Source organism: Octopus sinensis, linkage group LG8 (assembly GCF_006345805.1).
Source record: "Octopus sinensis linkage group LG8, ASM634580v1, whole genome shotgun sequence".
In the NCBI taxonomy this organism is placed as follows: domain Eukaryota; kingdom Metazoa; phylum Mollusca; class Cephalopoda; order Octopoda; family Octopodidae; genus Octopus; species Octopus sinensis.
The window spans coordinates 69,463,489-69,488,488 of record NC_043004.1 but is presented as its reverse complement, the minus strand read 5'-3'; the positions used below and the strand labels follow the sequence as shown (position 1 = coordinate 69,488,488).

General features: G+C 39.3%; 1 protein-coding gene and 1 long non-coding RNA gene across 4 annotated transcripts in view; one reads left to right on the top strand and one right to left on the bottom strand.

Annotated features, from left to right (window-relative positions):
- LOC115215078 (G protein-coupled receptor kinase 5) overlaps positions 1-25,000 on the bottom strand; it is a 480,808-nt gene that overhangs the window by 293,014 nt on the left and 162,794 nt on the right. For all 3 annotated transcript variants that reach the window (XM_036505440.1, XM_029784236.2, XM_029784237.2), the window contains exon 2: positions 20,084-20,179. In XM_036505440.1, coding sequence (XP_036361333.1) covers positions 20,084-20,179 — 96 coding nt within the window. The remainder of the gene's footprint in view (positions 1-20,083; positions 20,180-25,000) is intronic.
- The window catches only part of LOC118764571, a 9,293-nt gene continuing 2,409 nt past the window's right edge, over positions 18,117-25,000 (top strand). Inside the window, exons 1-2 of the long non-coding RNA XR_005000393.1 lie at positions 18,117-18,143; positions 22,478-22,480. This is a non-coding gene — a long non-coding RNA (uncharacterized LOC118764571). The remainder of the gene's footprint in view (positions 18,144-22,477; positions 22,481-25,000) is intronic.

Here is a 25,000-nt window from a genome sequence, read left to right as displayed (position 1 = left end):
GGGACACCGGTCCATCGCAGGATTACTCATTTTTGACAGCTGAGTGGACTTGAGCAACATGAAGTGTTATGCTCAAGAACACGTTGCCCGGTCCAGGAACTGAAACTCCAATCTTATAATTATGAGTCCAACACCCTAACCACTAAGCCACATGCCTCAACGGAAGACCTAGGAGTGGACTGAGAATCAGATGATTGGATAATACATATAGTCTCAATTGGTCACGTGTGGAAAGTGTAAATACAGTTGCTTCTGATAAGACCCAAAGGAAGAGTGCTTCAAAAGAGTACAATCACGAATATAAGTAGCTGAAAAGGGGCTGCTTTAAAGGATCTCTGTAGAAAATGTAATTCAGTTCAACAAGGTGTGTAGTTTGGAGATTATGAGGGAGTCTCTCCAGGTCAAGTTACTACTTCTGTGCATTGGGAGGTGACAGCTCTGGCACCGCAGACATGTAATCAGAATCTCACCAGAATGAATCATAAGATGGATTCTTCAAGCTGAGCCTTTTGGCAAGAGAAATGCAGGCAAGGCTAAGATTGAGATTGTTGGGTAATATCCGTTGCCTTGGTTGCGTATGGAAATCTAATTGGAAAGTGTAATGACAGGTGCTTCTGATAGTACCCCATGGAAGAGGTGCCTGTGGTCGCTACTTCTAAGACCATCCCAGGAATTGTTGGTGGGGGTGGCGGAGATGGATGGATGAAATAAAATATTGACCGTTACAAGACGAGGCAGCTTTCTTTCAGTTTAGATGTCAAACAAATTCTAAAATGAAAGCAACAAGATTAGTCTTGTATGGGAAATTATTCTAATAAATAAATACAAACGACGTCCGTATGTGTGTGTGTTTCAATTTTCAGAGAATGTACTGAATGCACATAGTGAAATTTATTCATTGGCTGGTGTGAAAAAATAGAAACACAAACTTTGAGTAGTAACAGAGAGAAGCCTCAGGAGTGTGTGTGTGTGTGTCTATGAGAGAGAGAGAGAGAGAGAGAGAGTATGTACATTATGCAAAATGCATCCAATATCCAACTGACATTAATATAACTTGACAGAATATATCATTACCGGTTAATTGACTGTATGGCACCATAAACAACACTGGAACTGCCAGGATATATATATATATATATATATATATATATATGTATGTATATATATATATATGTATATATATGTACAGAGAGAGAGAGAGAGAGAGCGAGAGACAGGGGAGGGTGAGAAGGGGGAGAGAGACATAGACATACACACACACATAATATGGAGTGTGTGTAATTGTGTGTGTATAAGAAATGAGTATGAAACTGTAAGAAAGATACAATGATCTATATATCCCAACCTCTCTTTCACCCATAGTCTGTCTGTCTCTCTCTCTCTCTGTCACACACACACACACATATACACATACACAGATATATACCCAATATATATTGCATGCATGCAGACAAAATAACCTGGAATGTAATCGATGCAGACTTTGGAGGAAATCAATTTGGCTTTGATTAATTTGCAAAAGAGGCCAACCGGAATATATTTGGAAGGTAAATACCAGAGTTTCTTGAGACTTTCAATGAGAACAAAACCAGGAGCTTTCAATAGGAATAATTTTAGAACACAAGTACGTGTGTGTGTGTGTGTGTGTGTGTAGACAATTTTTCTTTTCTTTTTCTCTTTTATTTGTTTCAGTCATTTGACTGTGGCCATGCTGGAGCACTGCTTTTAGTCGAGCAAATCGACCCCAGGACTTATTGTTTATAAGCCTAGTACTTATTCTATCGCTCTCTCTTGCTGAACCGCTAAGTTACGGGGACGTAAGCACACCAGCATCAGTTGTCAAGCGATGTTGGGGGGGGGGACAAACACACACACACACACACACATATATATATATATATATATATATATATATATACACGACGGGTTTTTTTCAGTTTCCGTCTACCAAATGCACTCACAAGTCTTTGGTCGGCCTGAGCAACAGTAGAAGGCACTTGCCCAAGGTGCCATGCAGTGGAACCAAACCCAGAACCACGTGGTTGGTAAGCAAGCTACTTACCACACAGCCACTCCAGCACCGATCTTGTATATCTTCCATGATTTGTTTGTCTTATTCATTGGACAGCAGCCATACTGAGACATCGTCTTGAAGGTCTTTGGTCAAACAAACTGACCCTGATAGTCATTATTTAAGCTTGGTACTTACTCAATCAGTCTCTTTTGCCAAGCCACTAAGTTATAGGGATGTAAACAAACCAACAGCAGTTAAGTGGTAGCGAGGAACAAGTAAAAAAAGACACACAGAAACAGGTTGCAACCTGAACTTTTTAATCTCACAGCCATTCCTACACTTGACCACTCTGATTTTTAGCTTCATTTCATAATTTTTGAATATGTATATTGTTTGTTTGTTACACAGGGAAGAGGAGAGGATTTTGAGGCAGGATTTTTATGGTTGGATACCATTTCTGTTGCCAGCCCTTATCTGGTTTCTAAGAGATGGATGTGTTTTTATTCCAAATGAATTTGAAAGTGTAGAGCTAGGAAATGATTTAAACAGCAAGCGTCAGCTAACACCACCAGTTCAAGCCTAGCTGCAAACAGTAACTTCATAGTTTGCAGCCATAGCTCATCACATGTTTCTGATTTAGGCACAATACCAGCCATTTTGTGGGGACAGGTTAGGGGATGCCATTGATCCTAGTAGTTGAATGGTATTTTATTTTATCTACCCTAGGGGGATGAAAAATATGGTTAATCTTGGTTAGAATTCAACTCAGAACATGAACAGCCAGAACAAATACCACAAGGCATTTTGTCCAACACACTACTACTACTACTACTAATAATAATAATAATCCTTTTGACTTTGCCTTTCATTCTTTTGGAGTCGATTAAAGAAGTACCAGTTGAGTAATGGTGTGTGTGTGTGTGTGGTAGTTCGGCTGGGTGGACAACCTTCCAAATAAATGAACTTGCAGGAACTGGTGGAGACAGATGATCAACGACAGAAGTAAAACATCTTCAGAAAACAATATCGAAACTGTAAGAGACATTTTAATTTTAATAAACTACTGAGTTAAAATGATACTGCAGAAGCTTAGCTTCCAGAGTGTAAAATAAAGAGTTGGTTTTAGCCACGATAATCTGACCAGATCAAATCCTGAAACAAACTGATACAAGATGTTTCATGAATCAATCACTCAACTCATAACAAAGATGCTTTTTCTCTGTTTCTCTTGTTTCGTTTTACTTATTTTAAAAAAAAATTTATTTGTTATTTTTTTAATCAATTCTTCAAGCAAAAATTGGTTGGAGAAAGAGGCTGCTTAACAGCAATTTTTTAGAGTTTATTAATTTATTTATTCTTTTTTACTTGTTTCCATCATTAGACTATGGCCATGCTGGGGCACTACCTTGAAAAATGTTTAATTGAATGAATCAACCACAGCACTTTTTTTTTTTTAAACCTTGGCCTCTTTTGCTGAACTGCTAAGTTACAGGGATGTAAACACACAAACACTGGTTATCATGCAGTGGTGGGGGACAAACACAGACACAAAGACATACACACACATAGATATGATGGGCTTCTTTCAGTTTCCTATCTACCAAATCCACTCACAAGGCTTTTGGTTAGCCCAAAGTGGCACACAGTGGAATTGAACCCAGAACCATGTGGTTGCAAAGCAAGCTTCTTACCACACAGCCATGTCTGCACCTATTTATCTTTAGTTTATTGCCTTCATTTCAGATTAACATTTAAAAAATGTCTGTCTCCTAAAGAGTTGATGCTGTTGTTCAGGCCTTAGTTAATCCTATTTAAACAAATTTATGATCATAAGTGTTCCAGCCATCAACATAGGCGTAGGAGTGGCTGTGTGGTAAGTAGCTTGCTTACGAACCGAACCACATGGTTCCGGGTTCAGTCCCACTGCATGGCACCTTGGGCAAGTGTCTTCTACTATAGCCTCGGGTCGACCAAAGCCTTGTGAGTGGATTTGGTAGACGGAAACTGAAAGAAGCCTGTCGTATATATATATATATATATATATGTTTGTGTGTGTATGCATATGTGTCTGTGCTTGTCCCCCCCCCCCAACATCGCTTGACAACTGATGCTGGTGTGTTTACGTCCCCGTAACTTAGTGGTTCGGCAAAAGAAAATGATAGAATAACTACTAGGCTTACAACGAATAAGTCCTGGGGTCGATTTTCTCGACTAAAGGCTGTGCTCCAGCATGGCCACAGTCAAATGACTGAAACAAGTAAAAGAGGGAGTAACATATTTCAAGTACAGTGCTTCCAGGACTACATTAACTAGTGTAACCTAACCACCATTTCTTTTTAAGATAGAGTGTGATTTGAAGGATATTTGGCTGTTACTTCTAGCCAAATGAAAATCCACATAAAGGCATTCATCAAAGGCCCAATGGATGCTGTTGCTTAGCTCTGATTTCATGGTGGGAAGTGGATGGAAAACTACATCTCTCATTGGATAGGATTTTAGTATATCACAGTTAATATTCTCTGATGATCTGGTCAATAGAAAGAATGTAGAATACAGTGTCCTGTCCCATAATGGGACACCAACAGTAAGATTTGAACTCTCAACCTATGAATAGCTAGTCTGATACCATCTCCCCTCAGCCAACCTGTTTCTATTAATAACCACTGTTCAACACAAGTCAGTGAGGGCAGCTCTAAAGAACTGCTCAACATGCTAGAAATAGCAGTCACATCACCCTTCAATCACATCCTTCTGTATTGTGTACATCTGAATGCATCATGCATTTACGATCAAGGATGGAATATCCTTGATCAATGGATCAGCCAAATAGGGAATCATCAGGGGCCAAACAATGACAGCAAAAAGTGTTTAATAGAGCATTAGAATTAACATAAGGTAAAAGCCCGGGATTACTGACTGCATAGTCACGAGTTCAAATCTGCAGCTACTGTCTACTGTATTCTGTCCCTGCATGCACCACAAGTTTGATAATTGAACAGGGGTGGGAGACACACACACACACACACACACTCTCTGTTATTGCTGGCCCCAGGATAGCCCCAGTCAAGTGGGCCTATGATCAAAGGCATTCTAACCGTGGCCACCCCATCTTTTTTGCATGTCAGGGACCTTGCTGACCAACGTGTTCTTTTTATTTATTTTAAATTTAAAAACATAGGATGTGATTTGAGGGAAAGAAACAAAAAAATTTTGTGACTGCTACATCTAGCAGGTTGTTCTGGCATATAGAGGCCCTTCTCGTTGGTTCATCGAGTGGGTAGCAATAGGAAGGGTTATCAGCATCCAGCTGCAAAAACAATTACCCCAATAACAACACCATCCCACCCATTGATGCATGGAAAATGGATGTAAAATAGAAATTCAAAAACATAACGGAGGGTGTGGTGGAATTGGTGCAACAGCAACAACAACAACAGCAGCAACAAGAACCAAGGTTGTGGGCCAACGAAAGAATTCCATAGCACCAAAAGAAATACAACTGTCACATGTTAGAACAACATAACTGGAATATGAGCCAACGATGGGGTTTCTACAAAGTTGCTTCCTCCGCTAGAAATAGTAGTTATATCACCCGAAAATTACACTTTATGGTCCTTCTCTTTTGTTTTTCTTAGCTTTTACTTGTTTCAGTTAGCAGACTGTGGCCATGCTGGGGCACTGCCTTGAAGAATTTAGTTGAACAGATCAATCCCAGAACTAATTTCCCCACCACCTTTTTGTTTTTTGAAGAGTTCAGTGCTTATTCTGTTTGTCTCTTTTGCTGAACTGCTAAGTAATGAGGAATAAAACAATATTGGTTGTCAAGCTTTAGTGGGGAGATACAGACACACACACTTGCAAATGGCAGGCTTCCACACAATTTCCATCAGCCAAATTCACTTACAAGGCATTGGTCAACTCGTGGCTAAAGCAGAAGACACTTGCCCAAAATACTGCACAGTGGAACTGAAATGCAAACCACATGATTGCAAAATGAGCTTCTTAACAGCAGAGTCATGCCTAAAAACAAGAAAATAATAAATACTGTCACTTGAGAACGACATGTGGGTGTGTCTCTGTGAATCTGCGTCTAGAATTGAGTTACTTAGAAACAGCCAGGCTCATCAATCACACTGAAACATGTGACACCAAATTAAATGAGATTGATTTGCTGTACTTGATAAGACACGTCAAGCTAAGTAAAACTGAAGTCTTCCACACATATAGGCTGCTGTTTCAGGTGCTGATGTCACTTAAAGAGCACCTGTGCGGAATACTGCATTGATGCACCTATGCCAGTGCTGCATCAACACAGCTGAGCTGGAGGCACGTAAGGAGCACCCAGCACACTCTGTTAAGTGGTTGACATTGGAAAGGGCACCCAGCTGTAGAAACCATACCACAACAGATGGTGGGACTCTGGACAGCTCCCTGAAAGCCAGCTCCTTGTCAAACCATCCAACTCACGCCAGCATAGAAAGCAGATGTTAAACGATGTTGATGATGATTTCTTACATAGTAACAATACCAGAAATGTGAAGGCAGGGAACAGTTAGAATTAATGACCCCTAAGGCAGCGAGCTGGCAGAATCATTAACATGCAGGGCAAAATGCTTAGTGGTATTTCATCTGTTTTTACATACTGTTCAAATTCTGCCAAGGTCATCTTTGCCTTTCATCCTTTCGGGGTTGATAAAATAAGTACCAGTTGAGCACTGGGGTCAATATAATTGACTTACCCTATCTCCCAAACTTGCTGGCCTTGTGCCAAAATTTGAAGCCTACATTAACGACACCAATATATGACTGGTACTATATTTTATAGGCATACGAGTGGCTGTGTGGTAAGTAGCTTGCTTACTAACCACATGGTTCCGGGTTCAGGCCCACTACGTGGCACCTTGGGCAAGTACCTTTTACTATAGCCTCGGGCCGACCAAAGCCTTGTGAGTGGATTTGGTAGACGGAAACTGAAAGAAGCCCGTCGTATATATACACTGCTTGACAACTGATGCTGGTGTGTTTACGTCCCCGTCACTTAGCGGTTCGGCAAAACAGACCGATAGAATAAGTACTAGGCTTACAAAGAATAAGTCCTGGGGATGATTTGCTCGACTAAAGGCAGTGCTCCAGCATGGCCACAGTCAAATGACTGAAACAAGTAAAAGAGTAACTCTGAAAGGATGAAAGGCAAAGTTAACCATGAATGGATTTTAAATACTGTCAGCTAACGTTTCTACTCCCTGTTCTATGATATCCAATCACTTTACAATAAAAGAATATCGAGAGACAGCTATGCTTTCATTTAGTATGCAAAACACTTCCCTCAGACTTTATTTTGGAAAATACACTGAACTTCACATACATACACGCATGTATACATGCATGTGCACAACCTAACCATTGCTTAAATATCTTAAAACGATTCACAGCATTTAAGACACTTCAGCTGCTAGAATCTCAATGAAATATAAATATTGTCTCTTCTCGAGATTTAGGTGGAAACAGTTAAGAAAATAAGCGAGTGAAATAAATGCAAAGAAAATAAGTGATTAAGTAAATGTTTATGGACATTGGCTGTTGTATGATGCAGTCAACAATAACATTTGACAGGAACGTAAGAAACACAATTGGAAGGGAAAATGGAAGGGAAAAAAAGAACTCACATCTCAATTCGTAAATACAGATTGTTCATTTGTCTCTTTTCTTTTTTCTCTTGTGTGTTTTTCTTCTACCTCGCTTGTCTCCATCATAACCTTGAAATCCAGCATTTGTCTGATATATATATATATATATATATATATATATATCACAGCTGAAATTGGCTGCTGTTATTTAGCATCAGGCCAGTTCTGATCTAAGGTAACAAACTGGCTGAGATGTTTAGAGCACTGGAGAGAATGCCATGCAGTGTTTGAGGTACTCTGCACTCATCATCATCATCATTTAACTTCCATTTTCTATACTGGCATGGGTTAGACAGTTTCACAGAAGCTGACCAACTGAAGGGCTGTTCAGGCTCCATGTCTGCTTTAGCATAGTTTCTATGGCTGGATGCCCTTCCTAACGCCAACCACTTTACAGAGTGTACTGGATGCTTTTACCCACCACTGGTATGGGTGCTTTTTACATGGCACCAGCCCCTACTCGCCTGCAAGATCAGGGATGCTCAGCTGGAGAGGGTTGCAAGGGATGAGCCTGTAGGCAAGGGCAACCATACTTTTACTTAGCTTGATGTATCTTTTCACTCTGTGTTCAAATCCCCCTAAAGTCAACCATGCCTATCAATATGCCAGAGAGTGATAAAGAAAGGTGGTGAGCTGGCAGAAACGTTAGCACGCCGGGCGAAATGCTTAGCGGTATTTCGTCTGCCGTTACGTTCTGAGTTCAAATTCCGCCGAGGTCGACTTTGCCTTTCATCCTTTTGGGGTCAATAAATTAAGTACCAGTTATGCACTGGGGTCGATCTAATCGACTTAATCTCTTTTGTCTGTCCTTGTTTGTCCCCTCTATGTTTAGCCCCTTGTGGGCAATAAAGAAATAAGGGAGTGATGAAGAAAAAAAGTAGCATCACCAAAGGATGGTAGACTGGATTGAATTGGATTAGCAGAATGGTTAGGGGGTCAAGAAATTGTCTTGTGGTTTCTGTTCTGTTCACTACCTTTTGACAGCAATGCCTGTGACAACAGTGGTGCCAAGTTGTACTGGACGGAAACTTAATTCAAAGAAAAATCTGAGAGATCATGTGTTCATGAAAATTCCTTTTATTTTTTTTTAGATGTAGGAGTGGCTGTGTGGTAAGTAGCTTGCTTACCAACCACATGGTTCCGAGTTCAGTCCCACTGCGTGGCATCTTGGGACGACCAAAGCTTTGTGAGTGGATTTGGTAGACAGAAACTGAAAGAAGCTTGCTGTATATATATATATATATATATATATATATGTAAGTGTCTGTATGTTTGTGTGTCTGTGTTTGTCCCCCCAACATCGCTTGACCACCGATGGTGGTGTGTTTACGTCCCTGTAACTTAGCAGTTCAGCAAAAGAGACCGATAGAATAAGTACTAGGCTAACAATGAATAAGTTTTGGGGTCGATTTGCTTGACTAAAGGCTGTGCTCCAGCATGGCCACAATCAAATGACTGAAACAAGTAAAAGAGTAAAACTTTAATTTCTGTTGTTTTAACATGTATGAGAACCATCAGTTTTAATGTCCACTTTCTCATGCGCACAGGGGTTGGGCAGGTTTTCCTGTAGTCAGATATGCCAATCTAAAAGTCTCCCCTTTAATTTGATGTCAAAGCAAGGAGACAGTCACACACACACACACACACACATACACAAATGCATGCACCCACATACATAAACATGCACGCACACACATGGTGGGCTCCTTTCAGTTTCCATCTACCAAATCCACTCACAAGGCTTTGGTTGGCCTGGGGGTTAAAACAGAGAACGCTTGACCAAGGTGTCATGCAGTGGAACTGAACCCAGAATCATGTGGTTGGGAAGCAAACTTCTTACCACACAGCCACAACTGTTCTGTTGGTGCAATAAGAAAAAAAAGTACCAAAGTACAACAGCAATAAGATCCTCCCCCTCCTCCTCCTCCTTTGACATCTGTTTCCCATGCTGGCATGGGTCGGACAGTTTGATCAGAGCTGGTAAGCAGGAAAGCTGCACCAGGTTCCAGTCTGATTTGGCTTGGTCTCTACAGCTGGATGCCCTTCCTAATGCCAACCACTTCACAATATGTGCGGAGTGCTTTCAGCATGGCGCTGCGCAAGTGAGCATCAGTACGAGTGATATTTCCATAGCACTGAAAAAAGCTACTTTGTTTGCAAAATGATGGAAAAGAATTAGTGTAGGTTCTTTGCGTTCCAGACTTGGAGAGGGGGTGGGGAACAATACATAAGTAGAAAGACTCTCGAGTCACTTATTTCAAGTAGAATGGTTTATCTGACAAGGAACTTCAGAGAAAACACACATGGTGTTGCTTAAAGAGGAAAACTTGTCTCAACCAGCTTTTTGGATTTTAATTAACAATTCAAAATTGTTGAGTGAGGTTTTGAAAAGAGAAAAAATAAAATATGAGATGAATAAAATGAATTGTTCTTTATAATAATTCTGATCAGAAAAAAAAAATAGAAAAAAAAATAGAAATAAAAAAAAATAATAAAAAAAGGTAAAATAAAAATCAATCTGGTTAAACGAAGTACTTAAATTTCATAAAACTTTGTGATTGCTTAGAAAAAAACAACAAGAAAAAAGAAAAACACATAAAAAACACTGAGTATGATTGGAAGGAAAAAAATCTATTTATGTAGTATGAATCATGGAATTAGATTTTCATACACACATATATATATATATGTACATATATACACATAGATACATGCATGCACACACACACATATTTGTGCATATATACACACTGACACACACAAACACACTCAGAAAAGGAGAGAAAGAGAGACAGAAAAATTTTAATGAAAAAGAAAATGAAATGAAATTTCTGATAAAATAACAATAATAAACAAAAAGACTATTTCTTGAAGAATATTAGTCATCATATACATCATCATCATCATCATGATTTTAACGTCCACTTTTCTATGCTTACATGGATCGGGTGGAACTACATTTGGATAGAGCTTCTATGGCCAGATGCCCTTCCTGGTGCCAAGCCTCACTGGTTCCCCAGTCTATCAAATAACCAACAACCTTGACATGGTTATGCAAAGAAGTGGAAGCAAACAGCATTTGAAAGAGCTTTATATATATAGTCAGCAAACACTTATGGAGATGAGGGGAAAAACAAACACACTCAAACTGGCCCTGCATCGGTGATGCTGATGAAGGTTCTAGTTAATCCAAATAACATAAGCCTGCTTGCAAAATTGAAGTGCAAGTGGCTGAGCACTCTACAGGTACACTTTCCTTTTCCCCCCTTCATATTTAAACCAGCCATTCTGCATGTTTTATATTCAAACTGCCCAGATCCGGCCTCTCATGGCTACCCTACAATCTTTAAAATCTCAAAGCTATGAGATAATGTATAATGTGAATATATAAGAGCGATATTTGACAGGGAAATCTGAATGCTGCTAATGGGTTAATGTAGTTCTCAGCTGAGTGGACTGGCGCAATGTAAAATAAAGTGCCTTACTCAAGGACACAACTTGCTGCCGAGAATCAAGCTCATGACCTTATGATCATGAGCCAAATACCCTAACCACTAAGCCATGTACCTTCACACTCACATATAATTGTGGGTTCAATCCCCAGACCAGGCAGTAAACAAATCATCAGTGCAGAATGTTCACCAAAAAGTTGCAAATCCTATCCTCATCTGTCACTGAGTTCACTGTATATATATATATATATATATATATATATATACATACATATATATGTATGTGTGAGTGTGTGTGCGTGTAACAGAAAAATCAATTTTTATTATTCATGCTCTCTACAATGGAAATAGGGAATTTTCTGCAGATTTTCTGTTTACTTAAAACTAACTTTCAAGGGTTATGTTCCCCCTATTGTAGTTTACAGATAGTCACTGTCCATGGAAGTGCTTCTAAAGGTAACCACTTATATTATCACAACTGACCATTATATATATATATATATATATATAATATATATATATATATATATACTACAAATCTTTAATGATAAAAACTGATGCTTCAGTTTAGAAAAATCTTTGAAAATAATTCATAAAAGTAAAACTCAGATGAACATTTCTACGAGTTTACGCTTTAGCTACTTGTGAAGGAAAAATGCTTTCACAGTTAGTTTTTAAGTTATCAAATTTCAGTTCTTCGGTTTCAGTTCAATTCAAATTATTGTCATTGTACTTTTACAAAAGCATTTCAGATTTCTTCTTCTTACTCTCTCTCTCTCTCTCTCCCTCTCTCTCAATTCTGGTAATTAAACAAGGATGTAATAGCTGTATCAATATTTCTATAGATTAATGCTCAAATCCACCTCCATCCCTGCTTCATAAGGAGATCAGTTCTTTTCCTACTCTTCTGCTTCTACAAAATGAAATATTCGCCTGGAACTGTTAACAATGTCACTCTTAACCCTTTAGTGTTTGCATTATTCTGCCAAAATTAATGCTTTTTCATCCACATTGTTTTGAACTAATCATGCATTATCTTGTAGCTATGAGATTTTGATGAGGTAGCTGTTAATTTTTAAAACGATTTTGTAGGGTTGGTGTGAGAGACCAGATCTGACCAGTTTGAACATAAAACAGGCAGAATACTTTTGGCCGGATATGGCCGGTTTAAATGCTAAAGGGTTAAAGAACTGTTGTTGTTGACTTCCAAGTGATCCCTGATCAAGCAGACAGACCAATAATCCAAAATTTTCAGGCCATGATCACCCTGTCTTTTAAGTTCCACATAAGACAATATTATCTGTGTCCTTCTTTTATTTAACCCCTTCCCCCAGTGACTTTTTCATGGAGAAAACGTTTCCTTTGCAGACGAATTTTTTTTTCATCAGACAATCTTGCGCTCTCATCTGATGTATCCAAGCTCCTAATAGAAAGTTCATACTCATCTTCTGAGCTCGACATCTGGGCATAGTTTGAAAAAAACCCCAAAAAAACCAAAAAAAAAAACCAGATAAAAACGAGAAATGCCAAGAATTGCCGTTTAAACTCGTTTGTGGCTGTTTTTGAAATTATATGTTTTGGACAAGTTTACTCATTGCACTCTGAAAATGATAAATTAGATGAAGACAAGTTAACTCATCTTTGCTGTGTAAGGGATTAAGATACAATGTTGTGTGGTTAGAGGGAGATTTAGCTTCTGTTTCTAGCAGGCTCAGTGACCACATAGAAGCTCTTCTTGGTTTGTAGCTAATGTGATACATTGCGTTGTCATCAAATTGGTGTTGAGCTTTCAGTCATCAATGCCATTTTAATATCTACATTCCATGATTGCATGAGACAGATGCGAATCATTGACAAAGAATGTGTGAATTGAGATAGAGATTTGGCTGTTATTTCTAGTAAGCTCAGCAATCACGTACTAGCCCTCTCACGTTGGCTTGTAGGGAATGAGTTATCATCGTCAATGTTTATTCAGTCGTTATTGTCCTTTTAATGTTGACTCTCCTATTTTCCATCATTGCATGGCTCAGATAGTTGTTGACATAAAGAGTGTGTTTAGAGGGATATTTGGCTATTATTTTTAGGAGGTTCAGTGATCACATAGCTCTCTTGTTGATTTGTCACTATAAAGTTGTATTGTGTTGGTCAAGATGGTGTTTAACTTGAAGTCATCATCATCATATTGCTTCCAGATTTTGGCACAAAGCTAGCAATTTCTGGGGACGGGGATAATTTGATTACATCGACCCCAGTACTCAACTGGTACTTATTTTATCGACCCTGAGAGGATGAAAGGCAAAGTCAACCTCAATGGCAATTGAATTCAGAACATAAAAACGGATCGCGGAAGTGGCTGTGTGGTAAGTAGCTTACTTCCCAACCACATGGTTCCAGGTTCAGTCCCACTGCGTGGCACCTTGGGCAAGCGTCTTCTACTATAGCCTCGGGTCGACTAAAGCCTTGTGAGTGGATTTAGAAGATAGAAACTGAAGGAAGCCCGTTGTATATATGTATGTATATATATGTGTGTATATATATATATATATATATATGTGTGTGTGTGTGTGTGTGTGTGAGTATGTTTGTGTGTCTGTTTTTGTACCCCTTGCATTGCTTGGCAACCGATGCAGGTGTGTTTGCGTCTCCATAACTTAACAGTTTGGCAAAGGCGACCAATAGAATAAGTACTAGGCTTACAAAGAATAAGTCCTGGAGTCGATTTGCTCAACTAAAGGCGGTGCTCCAGTATGGCCACAGTCAAATGACTGAAAGAAGTAAAAGAGTAAAGCATTCGACCTGGCATGCTACCAATTCTGCCAGCTTGCCACCTTAGTCACAATTATCATATTGTCTACCAATCCATACTAGCATAGTTCCAGGAATTGAAATCAAAATCTCGTGATCGTAAGTGCAACACCCTGACCACGAGGTCACACACTTTCACTCACTCATGCACGCATTCACACACACATACACAGAGTCCCTTTAATCATCTCCTTGCATAAAGCCACCGCCCTCTTTGTTGTGGGTCTTGTCTTGTAAATAATTTTGGAACTTCACAAGTGCTAGTGCCACATAAAAAGCACCCTGTACACTCTGTAAGGTGGTTGGCATGAGGAAGGGCATCCAGCTGTAGAAATTACACTAAAGCAGACTAGGAGCTTAGCACAGTCCTCTGGCTCACCAGCCCCTGTTGAACAATCCAACCCATACCAGCATGGAAAGTAGACATTAAACACCGATGAATGGTGATGGTGTTGATATATTAGAGAAGAAAAAGACAGTGTCCAAGAGGCCTGAATATTTGGAACAGTTTGGGTGGCACCAAAGGTTCCCAAGGGCCAAGTGATGCTGTTAAGGTAATGAATTAAGTTTAGCAGCTATGAATTGGTACAGACCATCTGTCAGATTTCCCCCACACAGTATTCATCAACTTAAAGTTCTTCACACAAGGCTTTCGGCAACCTGCAGCTATAGTAGAAGACATCTCTCCATGGTTTCATGCAGTAAGGCTTGAACCTAGGGCCATGCAGTTGCAGAGCAAACTTCTTAACCCTACAATATCATCATTTATCATTTTAAGGTCTACTTTTCCATGCTCTCGCATGGGTTGGATGAGTTTCTCAAGGCAAATTTTTCTACAGCCAGGTGGCCTTTCTGACACTAACCCGTACCTGTTTCTAAACAAGGTAATATTTTCCCATGGCTAGACATATTGGGAAAGAATGAGATTTGATCACAACAATCACATGATGTCAAGACAAAGAGACACAAGCATACACACATACAAATATATATATATATATATATATATATATATATATTACAGGCTTCTTTCAGCTTCCATCTAGCACATCTGCTCAGAAGACTTCGCCAAGCCTGGAGCAATAGTACAAGACACTTGCCTGAGGTACCGCGCAATGGGACTGAACCTGAAACCATGCATTTGGAAAGCAAGCTTCTTAACCACACATCTGCACACGCACCTATTGTGGTGTTGCTTGCTTAATTCATTTGAAAATTTCCTGGACGGTCAAGGCACTGTGGTCTGACAGTGCAGATATTTCTACCATAACTTCCAAGAGAGAAGCAAAAGTACATTAATGAAATTCATTAAATTCAAGCATATAAGGGCTGTCAATTAACTGTAATTAGAGAAAGGCATTAATGACTCACACTGCATTAAGACACAACACAGCTTGAAAGTATCACATTAATAAATGCGATTGAAATGCAAGACAGATAATGGAAATCAAAGTAAAAAGTCCAAACGAAGGCTATCTTGTCTTCATCATCAATTTACTCTTCGTCTCTTGATGTTGGCAAGGCTTGGATCAGTTCTATTACATACAACATCAGTCTATGAAACACAATATTCTCTCCGATATAATCTAATTACTTATGTTCTCCAGTATTCCTTTGGTTTACCTGTGATATGGTTATCTATCTCTATCAAATCATCCTTCCTCTAGAAGAGAGACAGAACAGGTATCATCTCTTTGCATTTATATAATTCCATACTTATGGAGTTGTCTCGGGTATATCGATTGTATGAATTATGACATGTGGTTTAAGAAGTTTGTGTCACAGTGTGACTCCAGGTTCAATTCCACACCACCTTCCATGCTGGCATGGGTTGATTTTGATTTATACTACATGTAGTAAACAAATAGTGTTGCTAGTCACAAGTTTCTAAAGCATCAATCACTGGCTAATTGCGTATCTGATGGCAAGAGTACAGAGGGAGTATTAGCAATTTGGTGCAGAACAAATATCACAATAATTTTTGTTTTGTTGTTCAAAAGAACATAGGTCCATAGTTTTCTTGTAGATGTTTACACCTTTCACTAAAAGACAGATAAACATGCACACGCACACACATACACACACACACACACACACACACACACACAAAACGTATTTGGGAAGTAAACTTCTTACCACACAGTCATATCTGCACCTATAATACATGCTTGTGCCTATTACTAAATATTGAAAATTGTCCAGCTCCTTTTAAATGCTAACAGCCACCACATCACCCTGGGTAACACTGTGCTATTGTATTTCTATTGTGCACAACAAATGTGGTTTAGCTTCACAGAAACTCCCACAGAGCAAGCCTATGATCAAAGACACCCATCCGTGACTCTAGCCACAACATATTTTCAGTGTTAATATCTAGGAATGCATTATTCAATGTGTTCTTTATTTAAGATGATAAGGGAGTGAACTGAGGGAGATTTAGCTGATATTTTTAGAAGGTTAAATGACCAAACAGAGGCTCACTCATTGGTATGCAACTCACGGTATAAGACAGTTAAATAATTGCATAGAAGCAACGTTGAGTTGTTAGTCTGCAGAAATTTTCTTAATTGGGATATTTCTTAGAACAGGCTTGCAAAATTAGGCTTGATGCATGAAATGTCTCCTTTAAATTTCTCAAAGATTCATGAATATATATATCAGGGATGTGCCACCTGGGTAGGCAAGGTAGGCAGTGCCTACTCTGAATGAAATAGATCGATAGTAACATTTTCCTTTTATGGCAAAATATGCACCTAAAATATTTTATTTTTTTGAAGATTAGGTAGACATAATTCACCCTTGCCTTTCAATCTCAGTATTGAAACTATGTATAGTACTGCTGTAGTACACTTGCTGCATACATTCCTACAAAAACATTTTCTTTATGCACAATAAAAGCAGAATTAAATCTGCCTCCAACTCAGTCGCACACTTGTGTTTCGCTTTTATTTTTTTTGTGTGTTTTACTACATAAACATCACCAACTGCCTACCCTGAGTAATTACTCATGGCACATGCCTGATATATATATATATATATATATATATATATATATATATATATATATGTTGAAGAAGGGAAAAAGGGGGAAATAGGAAAGCTTCTGACAATGTGGAAAGTCTCACAAAACCTTTATATTTCAGACGCAAAGGTCCATCCTCAGAAGAAAAAGAGTCTGGGAAATGTCTAGCTATAGATTCCATTAACCTGTTCAAATACCTTAGCAGTAGCAATCACTCTCCAAATGTTGGTGCAATCCATTCTCCAGATGGTGAGTTGCCTGCAGCAACAGTTACAGGTTTGTTTACACCAATGCTTGGAGAGTTGATTACACAAACATTTGGAGAGTGACAGCTCTACTGCTAACATAATGGTGAGGAATTTGTATAGGTTAGCGGGACCTGTGTAACTAGACATTTCCCAAACTGTTTTTTTTTTGCAGGGGATAAGCCTTTGCACCAGAAATATAAAGGTTTTGTGAAACTTTCCACATTCTCAAAAGCTTTCCTATTTTCCTCTTCTTCAACATTACAATGTTTCAAGCAAACTACGGTGCTCTTATATATCTATACGTATCTATTTATATATATATATATACACATACATACACACGAGCAAAAGCCCCCCCCCCCCTCCAATGGACGGTGCTGAATCATATCTGCTGAATAGAAAGCAATCAGTGTTTTCTTTTCATTAAAAAATAATTAAGCATGCCTTTATTTCAATAAAACTTTTGGTTTTGTTAAACAAAGTTAAATAAAAAAAAAACAAAACAACTTCTTGAGAAACCAAATAGTCTTTCCTTCCTTCGTGCCAAGTCTAAAGAAAATATCTCTTTTGCATCTTAATTTTTTGGTCTCTTAAATATACTGCATTTTTTGCGCAAACTGTACGTGCATTTTTCTCGCATATACGTAGTATCGATTGCAACAGCTGATGTACTTGCATGTACAAATGCATGTTCCCACGGCTTTATCGATCGCATTCTCATCTGGAATCGATTTTTGTAATTTTTTCAAGACTTATACACGTCCTGGTACTGTCGGTATCTACATATCAAATTTCAGCACAATCGGGTGGAGGATGCCCGAGATCCTAGAAGACACACACAGAGACAGACAGAACAGATTTTATATAATATATATATATATATATATATATATATATACTGAAGAGAAGATATTTGTATAAATATATACACATGTATGTATATATATATATATATAGAGAGAGAGAGAGAGAAAGAGAGAGAGAGAGAGAGAGCGAGCGAAAGAGAGACAGGCAGAAATATGTATAAATGGCTGGCATGTGTGTATATGTGCGTGTAGGTGCTTGTCCCTCTCCGAAAGAGAGAGAGGGTGTGGAAAACATGTATGTATAAATACTGAGAAGAACCTCTATACAAAAAGAGAGAAATATGTTTAAAAACTGAAGCAAACACATGTATGAATATTTCATCCGTGGGTGTGTTATTACTGGCATAATGACCCTCTTGAGATACAACAAAGAAAAACCTATCTATGAATACTGATGGACACATCTATGTATAAACATGTATAAATGGTGTATATAACATATATATAAATATTGGGCAGAACATGTATGTATAAATGTTGAGTAAAACAATGTTAATGTAGGGAAACATGAATGTATAACGTGTTAGATAAGTAGTTACTAGGACTGGCCAAGTTTGCAGCTTATTTAGTTTTGTGTGAAATACACGAAAAAATTCAATGAAAAATAAAAATAGAAATCTATCACATGAAATACAACAAATGACACTTGAAAGTACAAGAAGTTAGTATTTTACAGGAGTGACGATACACAAGTAAGTTGAATTCTAGAGAGGCATTGTTCAGAATGAAAACCTGCTTGTTATGTCTCATTGTAAAGTTTAAGGAATGACACATAGCTGGTAATTGTAAAGATATATTGCAGTTCTGTAAAAGAGAGAATGAGAGTAGTACGTAGTCAGTATCATGTTTGTCTGTCAGAGCCATGAGGGTTATTGAGTCACGGTGACTGATGATTTGCGTAGCGACCTTGCTTAAAGTGAAGAAGAGTTGCACAATGTCAGCTTCACTCTCTCATCCTTGACCAGTTTCAATTCAGTGACACAAGACCAAGTATGAAGACAGATGGAAACAAATACAGTGGATAACAAAGATGTCTTATTTGCCTCATCTTGCTCTCAGCACTCTACAATGTCTTGTTGCAGCCATCTTCCACTCTGTCAAACCATGAAGGATTCTTCTGCAGAGTCTGCTAGATCCAGTCTCCACACACATACCGTAAATTCTCAAGTATAATCCGCATTTTTCCCCCAAAATTTAATGGTCAAAATCCCTAGTGCATACTATATACGAGGTTAAAAATGAAAAATATTTTGTAAGCAATGTCCAAGTCTCTATTTGCTGTCTGGCAGTTTTTATTCAGACGCATTTTGTGATGCCGGGCACGAAAATACCTTAAGCTAAGCCTGAAAGCAATGAAGTCATAAAAGAATCATCCATAACGTAAGCAACACTTATTAAACGTTATTACTGTTATTTCTTTATTTTCTGCAAGCAAAATGCCCAAAAAAGCTACCCATTTGCATTATGTTACATATACAATAATAATAAAGGATGTTACTGTATACAGTTTTACAAACCAAGGATGTTATATAGACCTCCTTGACTCAAGTTAGAGAAGGGGTGCGTATTATACACAAGGTTTAGGTTTTTCAGAGGTACAGCCCCCTAAAAATCCCCTGCGTATTATTCTCAAGGGCGGACTATACTCAAGGATTTACGGTAGGTAGGCAAGCCCTAATTCACCAACAGTTACCTGTTGGCTGTTGTTGCCAGGTTTAGCCCACCAATTGAAGCAGATTACTGCAGTCGTGGCCACTGTTGCATGCAAACAGCTACTTGGAGCCACTGATGAGAGACGGGTCCAAGTGGACGAACCAACCCCAGTAGTGCAACATGTTCTTTCACGAAATGGGCTGCCTCTCCCTGACATCCTATACAGTGACAGTGGAAAAAGTAAGACTGATGAATATTAAATGAGTGTTGTTTTTTTTTGTTTTTGATAAAAACAAGATTAAGACAAGACAAGAATTATAGAAAGAATTAACTTACAAATTTTATTTTTTATATCCAAACACTGTAATATGTGAGGAAATTGTAAAATCTCCTTCCATTTTCGACTTTTGCCTTTTCTCTTGCCGCCACCACCTGTTGGATAGAGAAATGATGAGGAATGTTATTATTAAATGGAAAACAGAAACGATTACAGACATATAAACATGTATAAGAAGATCACAACAGAAGAGAAGAGAGAAGTAGAGCAACGTGAAAGAGTTCTGGACAAGGAGAGAAAGAAGAGAGAGATGGTGGAAATGAGGCTGGTTGATGACTGGGAAAAGAATGGAAAGAAGAGGTTGTGTACACTCTAGGGAATTGATTTTGTTTAATTGATATAAGATTCATCACAATCATCATCATCATCACCATTGTAATGCCCACTTTTCCATTCTTTCATGGATTGGACAGAGTTTATTGAGGTAGGTTTTCTACAGCCAGATGCTCTTCCTGTCACCCAACCCATACTTGTCTGGCCATGGGGGAAATATTACCTGGCTTGGAAACATGTCTTTGCAGAATATCAGAAATGGATGACACTGCTTGTATGACAGTGACGCTCATTTACAGCTATCACACAATGTCAAGACAATTGCACACACACACACACAGATACACGGAGGCATATATATACTATAAGCTTCTTTCAGTTTCCACCGATCAGATTTTCTCACAAGGGTTTGGTCAGCCTGTAGCTATAGTGCTGGTCTGCTGACTCACTTAGGAGAGTACCAAGTCAGAAGAGAAACAGACTTGAACAGGGAAGAATCATTTAACCCATGTCAACATGGAAAGTAGAAGTAGAATGATTATATACACATGGATATATATGTGCATGCATGCACATGTGTGTGTGTGTGTGTGTGTGTGTGTGTGTGTGTGGTGTGTGTGTGTGTGTGCATCCCTCAGTTGACTGGCACTTCATTTCAATCACCCCAATAGAACGAAGAGTAAAGTTGACACTGAGAAAAATTGGGAGGAGCTACAACAAAATACCACAAAGCACGTTGTTGGATGCTCCACCGATTCTAACCCCCCCCCCCGTCACCATCTTTTAGTATTGATAAGGCTTTATGAGAACGGAGTGGTGGTGGAGTTAGTAGTAGTAGTAGTAAAAAAGTTAAAGAAACAATACATGACTGAATGACTGACATAAAGAAAAGGGTGGGGGAGAGGGAGAGAGAGGGGGGAGAGGGAAAACGGAGGATATAGGGGGAGAGGAGGGAATCTTGTAAAAACAGCTTTCGTGCTTTCATTATAAACACATCTGATGTGGATTTCAAACAGCAAAGTACATCCCATCTTGGGGGAGGAGCAGATGACAACATGACATATGTATAGAGTTGGGGCACCAGATCCTCTTTGGGCTCATGTGATTTTTTTCTTATTCTTTTATTTTCAATGTAGGTAAGTGAAAATGCGTGAGAATACAAATTAAATGTATGTATGACAGGTGCAGGAGTGGCTGTGTGGTAAGTAGCCTGCTTACCAACCACATGGTTCCAGGTTCAGTCCCACTGCGTGGCACCTTGGGCAAGTGTCTTCTACTATAGCCTTGGGCCGACCAAAGCCTTGTGAGCGGATTTGGTAGACGGAAACTGAAAGAAGCCCGCTGTATATATGTATATATATGTGTGTGTGTGAGTGTGTGTTTGTATGTCTGTGTTTGTTCCCCCAACATCGCTTGACAACAGATGCTGGTGTGTTTACGTCCCCATAACCTAGCGGTTCGACAAAAGAGACCGATAGAATAAGTACTAGGCTTGCAAAAAAATAAGTCCTGGGGTTGATTTGTTCGACTAAAGGCGGAGCTCCAGCATGACCACAGTCAAATGACTGAAACAAGTAAAAAGGTAAAAGAATATAAGAGCAGGAATGGCTGTGTGCTTTGCAACTACATGGTTTCAGGTTCAGTCCCACTGTGCAACACTATGGACAAATGTTTTTTTTATTATAGCCCTGGGCTGATCAATGCATTGTGAAGGAATTTAGTAGATGGAAGTGTGTGGAAGCCTACTGTGTGTGTGTGTTTGTGTGTGAAGGCGTGTGGCCTAGTGGGTAGGATGTTGTGCTTACAATTACTAGATCATGGGTTCAATTCCTAGACTAGGCAATGCATTGTGTTTTTAAGCAAGACAGTCATTTCATGTTGCTCCAGTCCACTCAGCTGCCAATGGGTAACCCTGTGATGGAATAGACTTCCGATTGGGTGTATGCTGACCTACTTGCCTAACCAACAGAGTGGCATCATTCAAAAGCTAAAACAATGCTAAGTGCACTGTGACCAGTGATGTATAACAACATCTGATAGTCTGATCAATACGATGATATCGCAACATATAAAGATGCTCTTTGCCCTTTGGTCATGAATGACCATGGGGTTGCACCTAGAAAGTTACCTTCTGAGGTACAAGTCCAGGCAGGATTGTTAATGGGAGACCAGCAGTCACTCATGCATACCAGCCTCCTTTCTCCATACCACCGATGTTATCCAAGGGATAAGGCAAAGGCTGATACAGCTTAGTACCAGCGATATCACAACTCATTTCTACAGTTGAGTGAACTGAAGTAATGTGAAATAAAGTGTCTTGCTCAAGAACACAACACATGGGAATCGAACTTACTACCTCATGGTTGAGAGCTTGATATTCTGGTCATTGAGCCATCTATCCATCCATACATACATTAGTGTACAGTTCCGTTATTGGTGGAGTCAACAATAAAATGTAGTCCATCCGGTGAGAAATAAATATTATTAATAGGCACAGGGTTTAAATGTGAGCAGCTTTTCGTTTCATGGCTCTGATAATACAATGGTTGGACAAGCTTGTATCGTGTGCTGTGTATTTTGAGGCAATCATTGAGACTCGGAACTGAAATCTTGTGTATATCAAATTTCATATATCATCATCATTTAACATGCATCGTACTCCAGGGTCTGCTTTGGCAGTTTCTACAGCTGGATGTCCTTCATAAGACCAACCACTTTACAGTGTGTACTAGGTACTTTTCTCTGTACCACCAGCACTCCTGAGGTCACCATGCAGTTCACAAGTCAACAAACCCCGAGGGAAAAGATGTTCCCTATTTATGTTAAGCTATGAAGGAAGAGCTTGGAGCAGAGCAGGTTCTCATTATGGAAGAGCTACATGGTTACTCACATTTAGGAGAGAGAGAGTGTGACAAGAGAAGGAAAAAGACAAGGAAAGATAAGAGAGGGGGGGTAAATTGGTGGATATACTCTTTTACTCGTTTCAGTCATTTTGACTGTGGCCATGCTGGAACACCGCCTTTAGTCGAGCAAATCGACCCCAGGACTTATTCTTTGTAAGCCCAGTACTTATTCTATCGGTCTCTTTTGCCGAGCCGCTAAGCGACGGGGACGTAAGCACACCAGCATCGGTTGTCAAGCAATGCTAGGGGGACAAACACAGACACACAAATACACACACATATATATATATATACATATATACGACAGGCTTCTTTCAGTTTCCGTCTACCAAATCCACTCACAAGGCTTTGGTCGGACCGAGGCTATAGCAGAAGACACTTGCCCAAGGTGCCACGCAGTGGGACTGAACCCAGAACCATGTGGTTGGTTAGCAAGCTACTTACCACACTGCCACTCCTGCACCTATGAAGAAGTTTATACACAAACAAAATAATGGAACCTAGAAGTGACTAAAGACAACAATAGTTATGAGGACAAACAACAAGTTTACAGTAGACCTATAGGTGAAGGTGTGGCTGTGTGGTAAGAAGCTTGCTTCCCAAACACATGGTTCTGGGTTCAGTCCCACTACATGTAACTTTGATGTCTTTTACTATAGCTTTTGGCCAACCAAATCATTGTGAGTGGATATTGTAGAGGGAAACTGTGTTTATCTTTGTGTGTGCGTGTTTGTCCCCAAACCACTGCTTGACAACCGGTGCTGGTGTGTTTATGTCCTGTAGCTTAGAAGTTCAGCAAAAAGAGACTGATAAAATAAGTACCAGGCTTTAAAAAAATTAAATACTGGGGTGATACATTTGACTAAAAGTTCTTCACTGTGGTGTCCAAGCATGGCTGCAGTCTAATGATTGAAACAAGTAAAAGATAAAAGATAAAGACAGACCCATATACTCTTTCTACTCTTTACTCTTTTACTTGTTTCAGTCACTTGACTGCGGCCATGCTGGAGCACCGCCTTTAGTCGAGCAAATCGACCCCAGAACTTATTCTATTGGTCTCTTTTGCCGAACCATTAAGTTACAGGGACGTAAACACACCAGCATTGGTTGTCAAGCGATGTTGGGGGGGGGCACAAATACAGAAACACAAACACACACACATACATATATATACATATATACGACAGACTTATTTCAGTTTCCATCAACCAAATCCACTCAAGGCTTTGGTTGACCCGAGGCTAAAGTAGAAGACACTTGCCCAAGGTGCCACGCAGTGGGACTGAACCTGGAACCATGTGGTTGGTAAGCAAGCTACTTACCACACAGTCACTCCTGCGCCTATGTCTACAAAAGAAAAGGAAAAAAAACCATTAAGACCTTTCAAAGGCTCACCAGTATTGTAATTTCAAACGACGCCAGTGGAACTGAGTCAGGTTCCAGTGGTGCGACAGAAAAAATTTGGCACCAAGAAAAATGAGTACAACAGATTTTAATGTTTTTAGATGATTATAAATACTAGTGTGTGTGTGTCATCATCATCATCATCGTTTAGCGTCCGCTTTCCATGCTAGCATGGGTTGGACGGTTTAACTGGGCTCTGGGAAGCCCGAAGGCTGCACCAGGCCAGTCAGATCTGGCAGTGTTTCTACAGCTGGATGCCCTTCCTAACGCCAACCACTCCGTGAGTGTAGTGGGTGCTTTTTACGTGCCACCGACACAGGTATGTAATAATTGAAG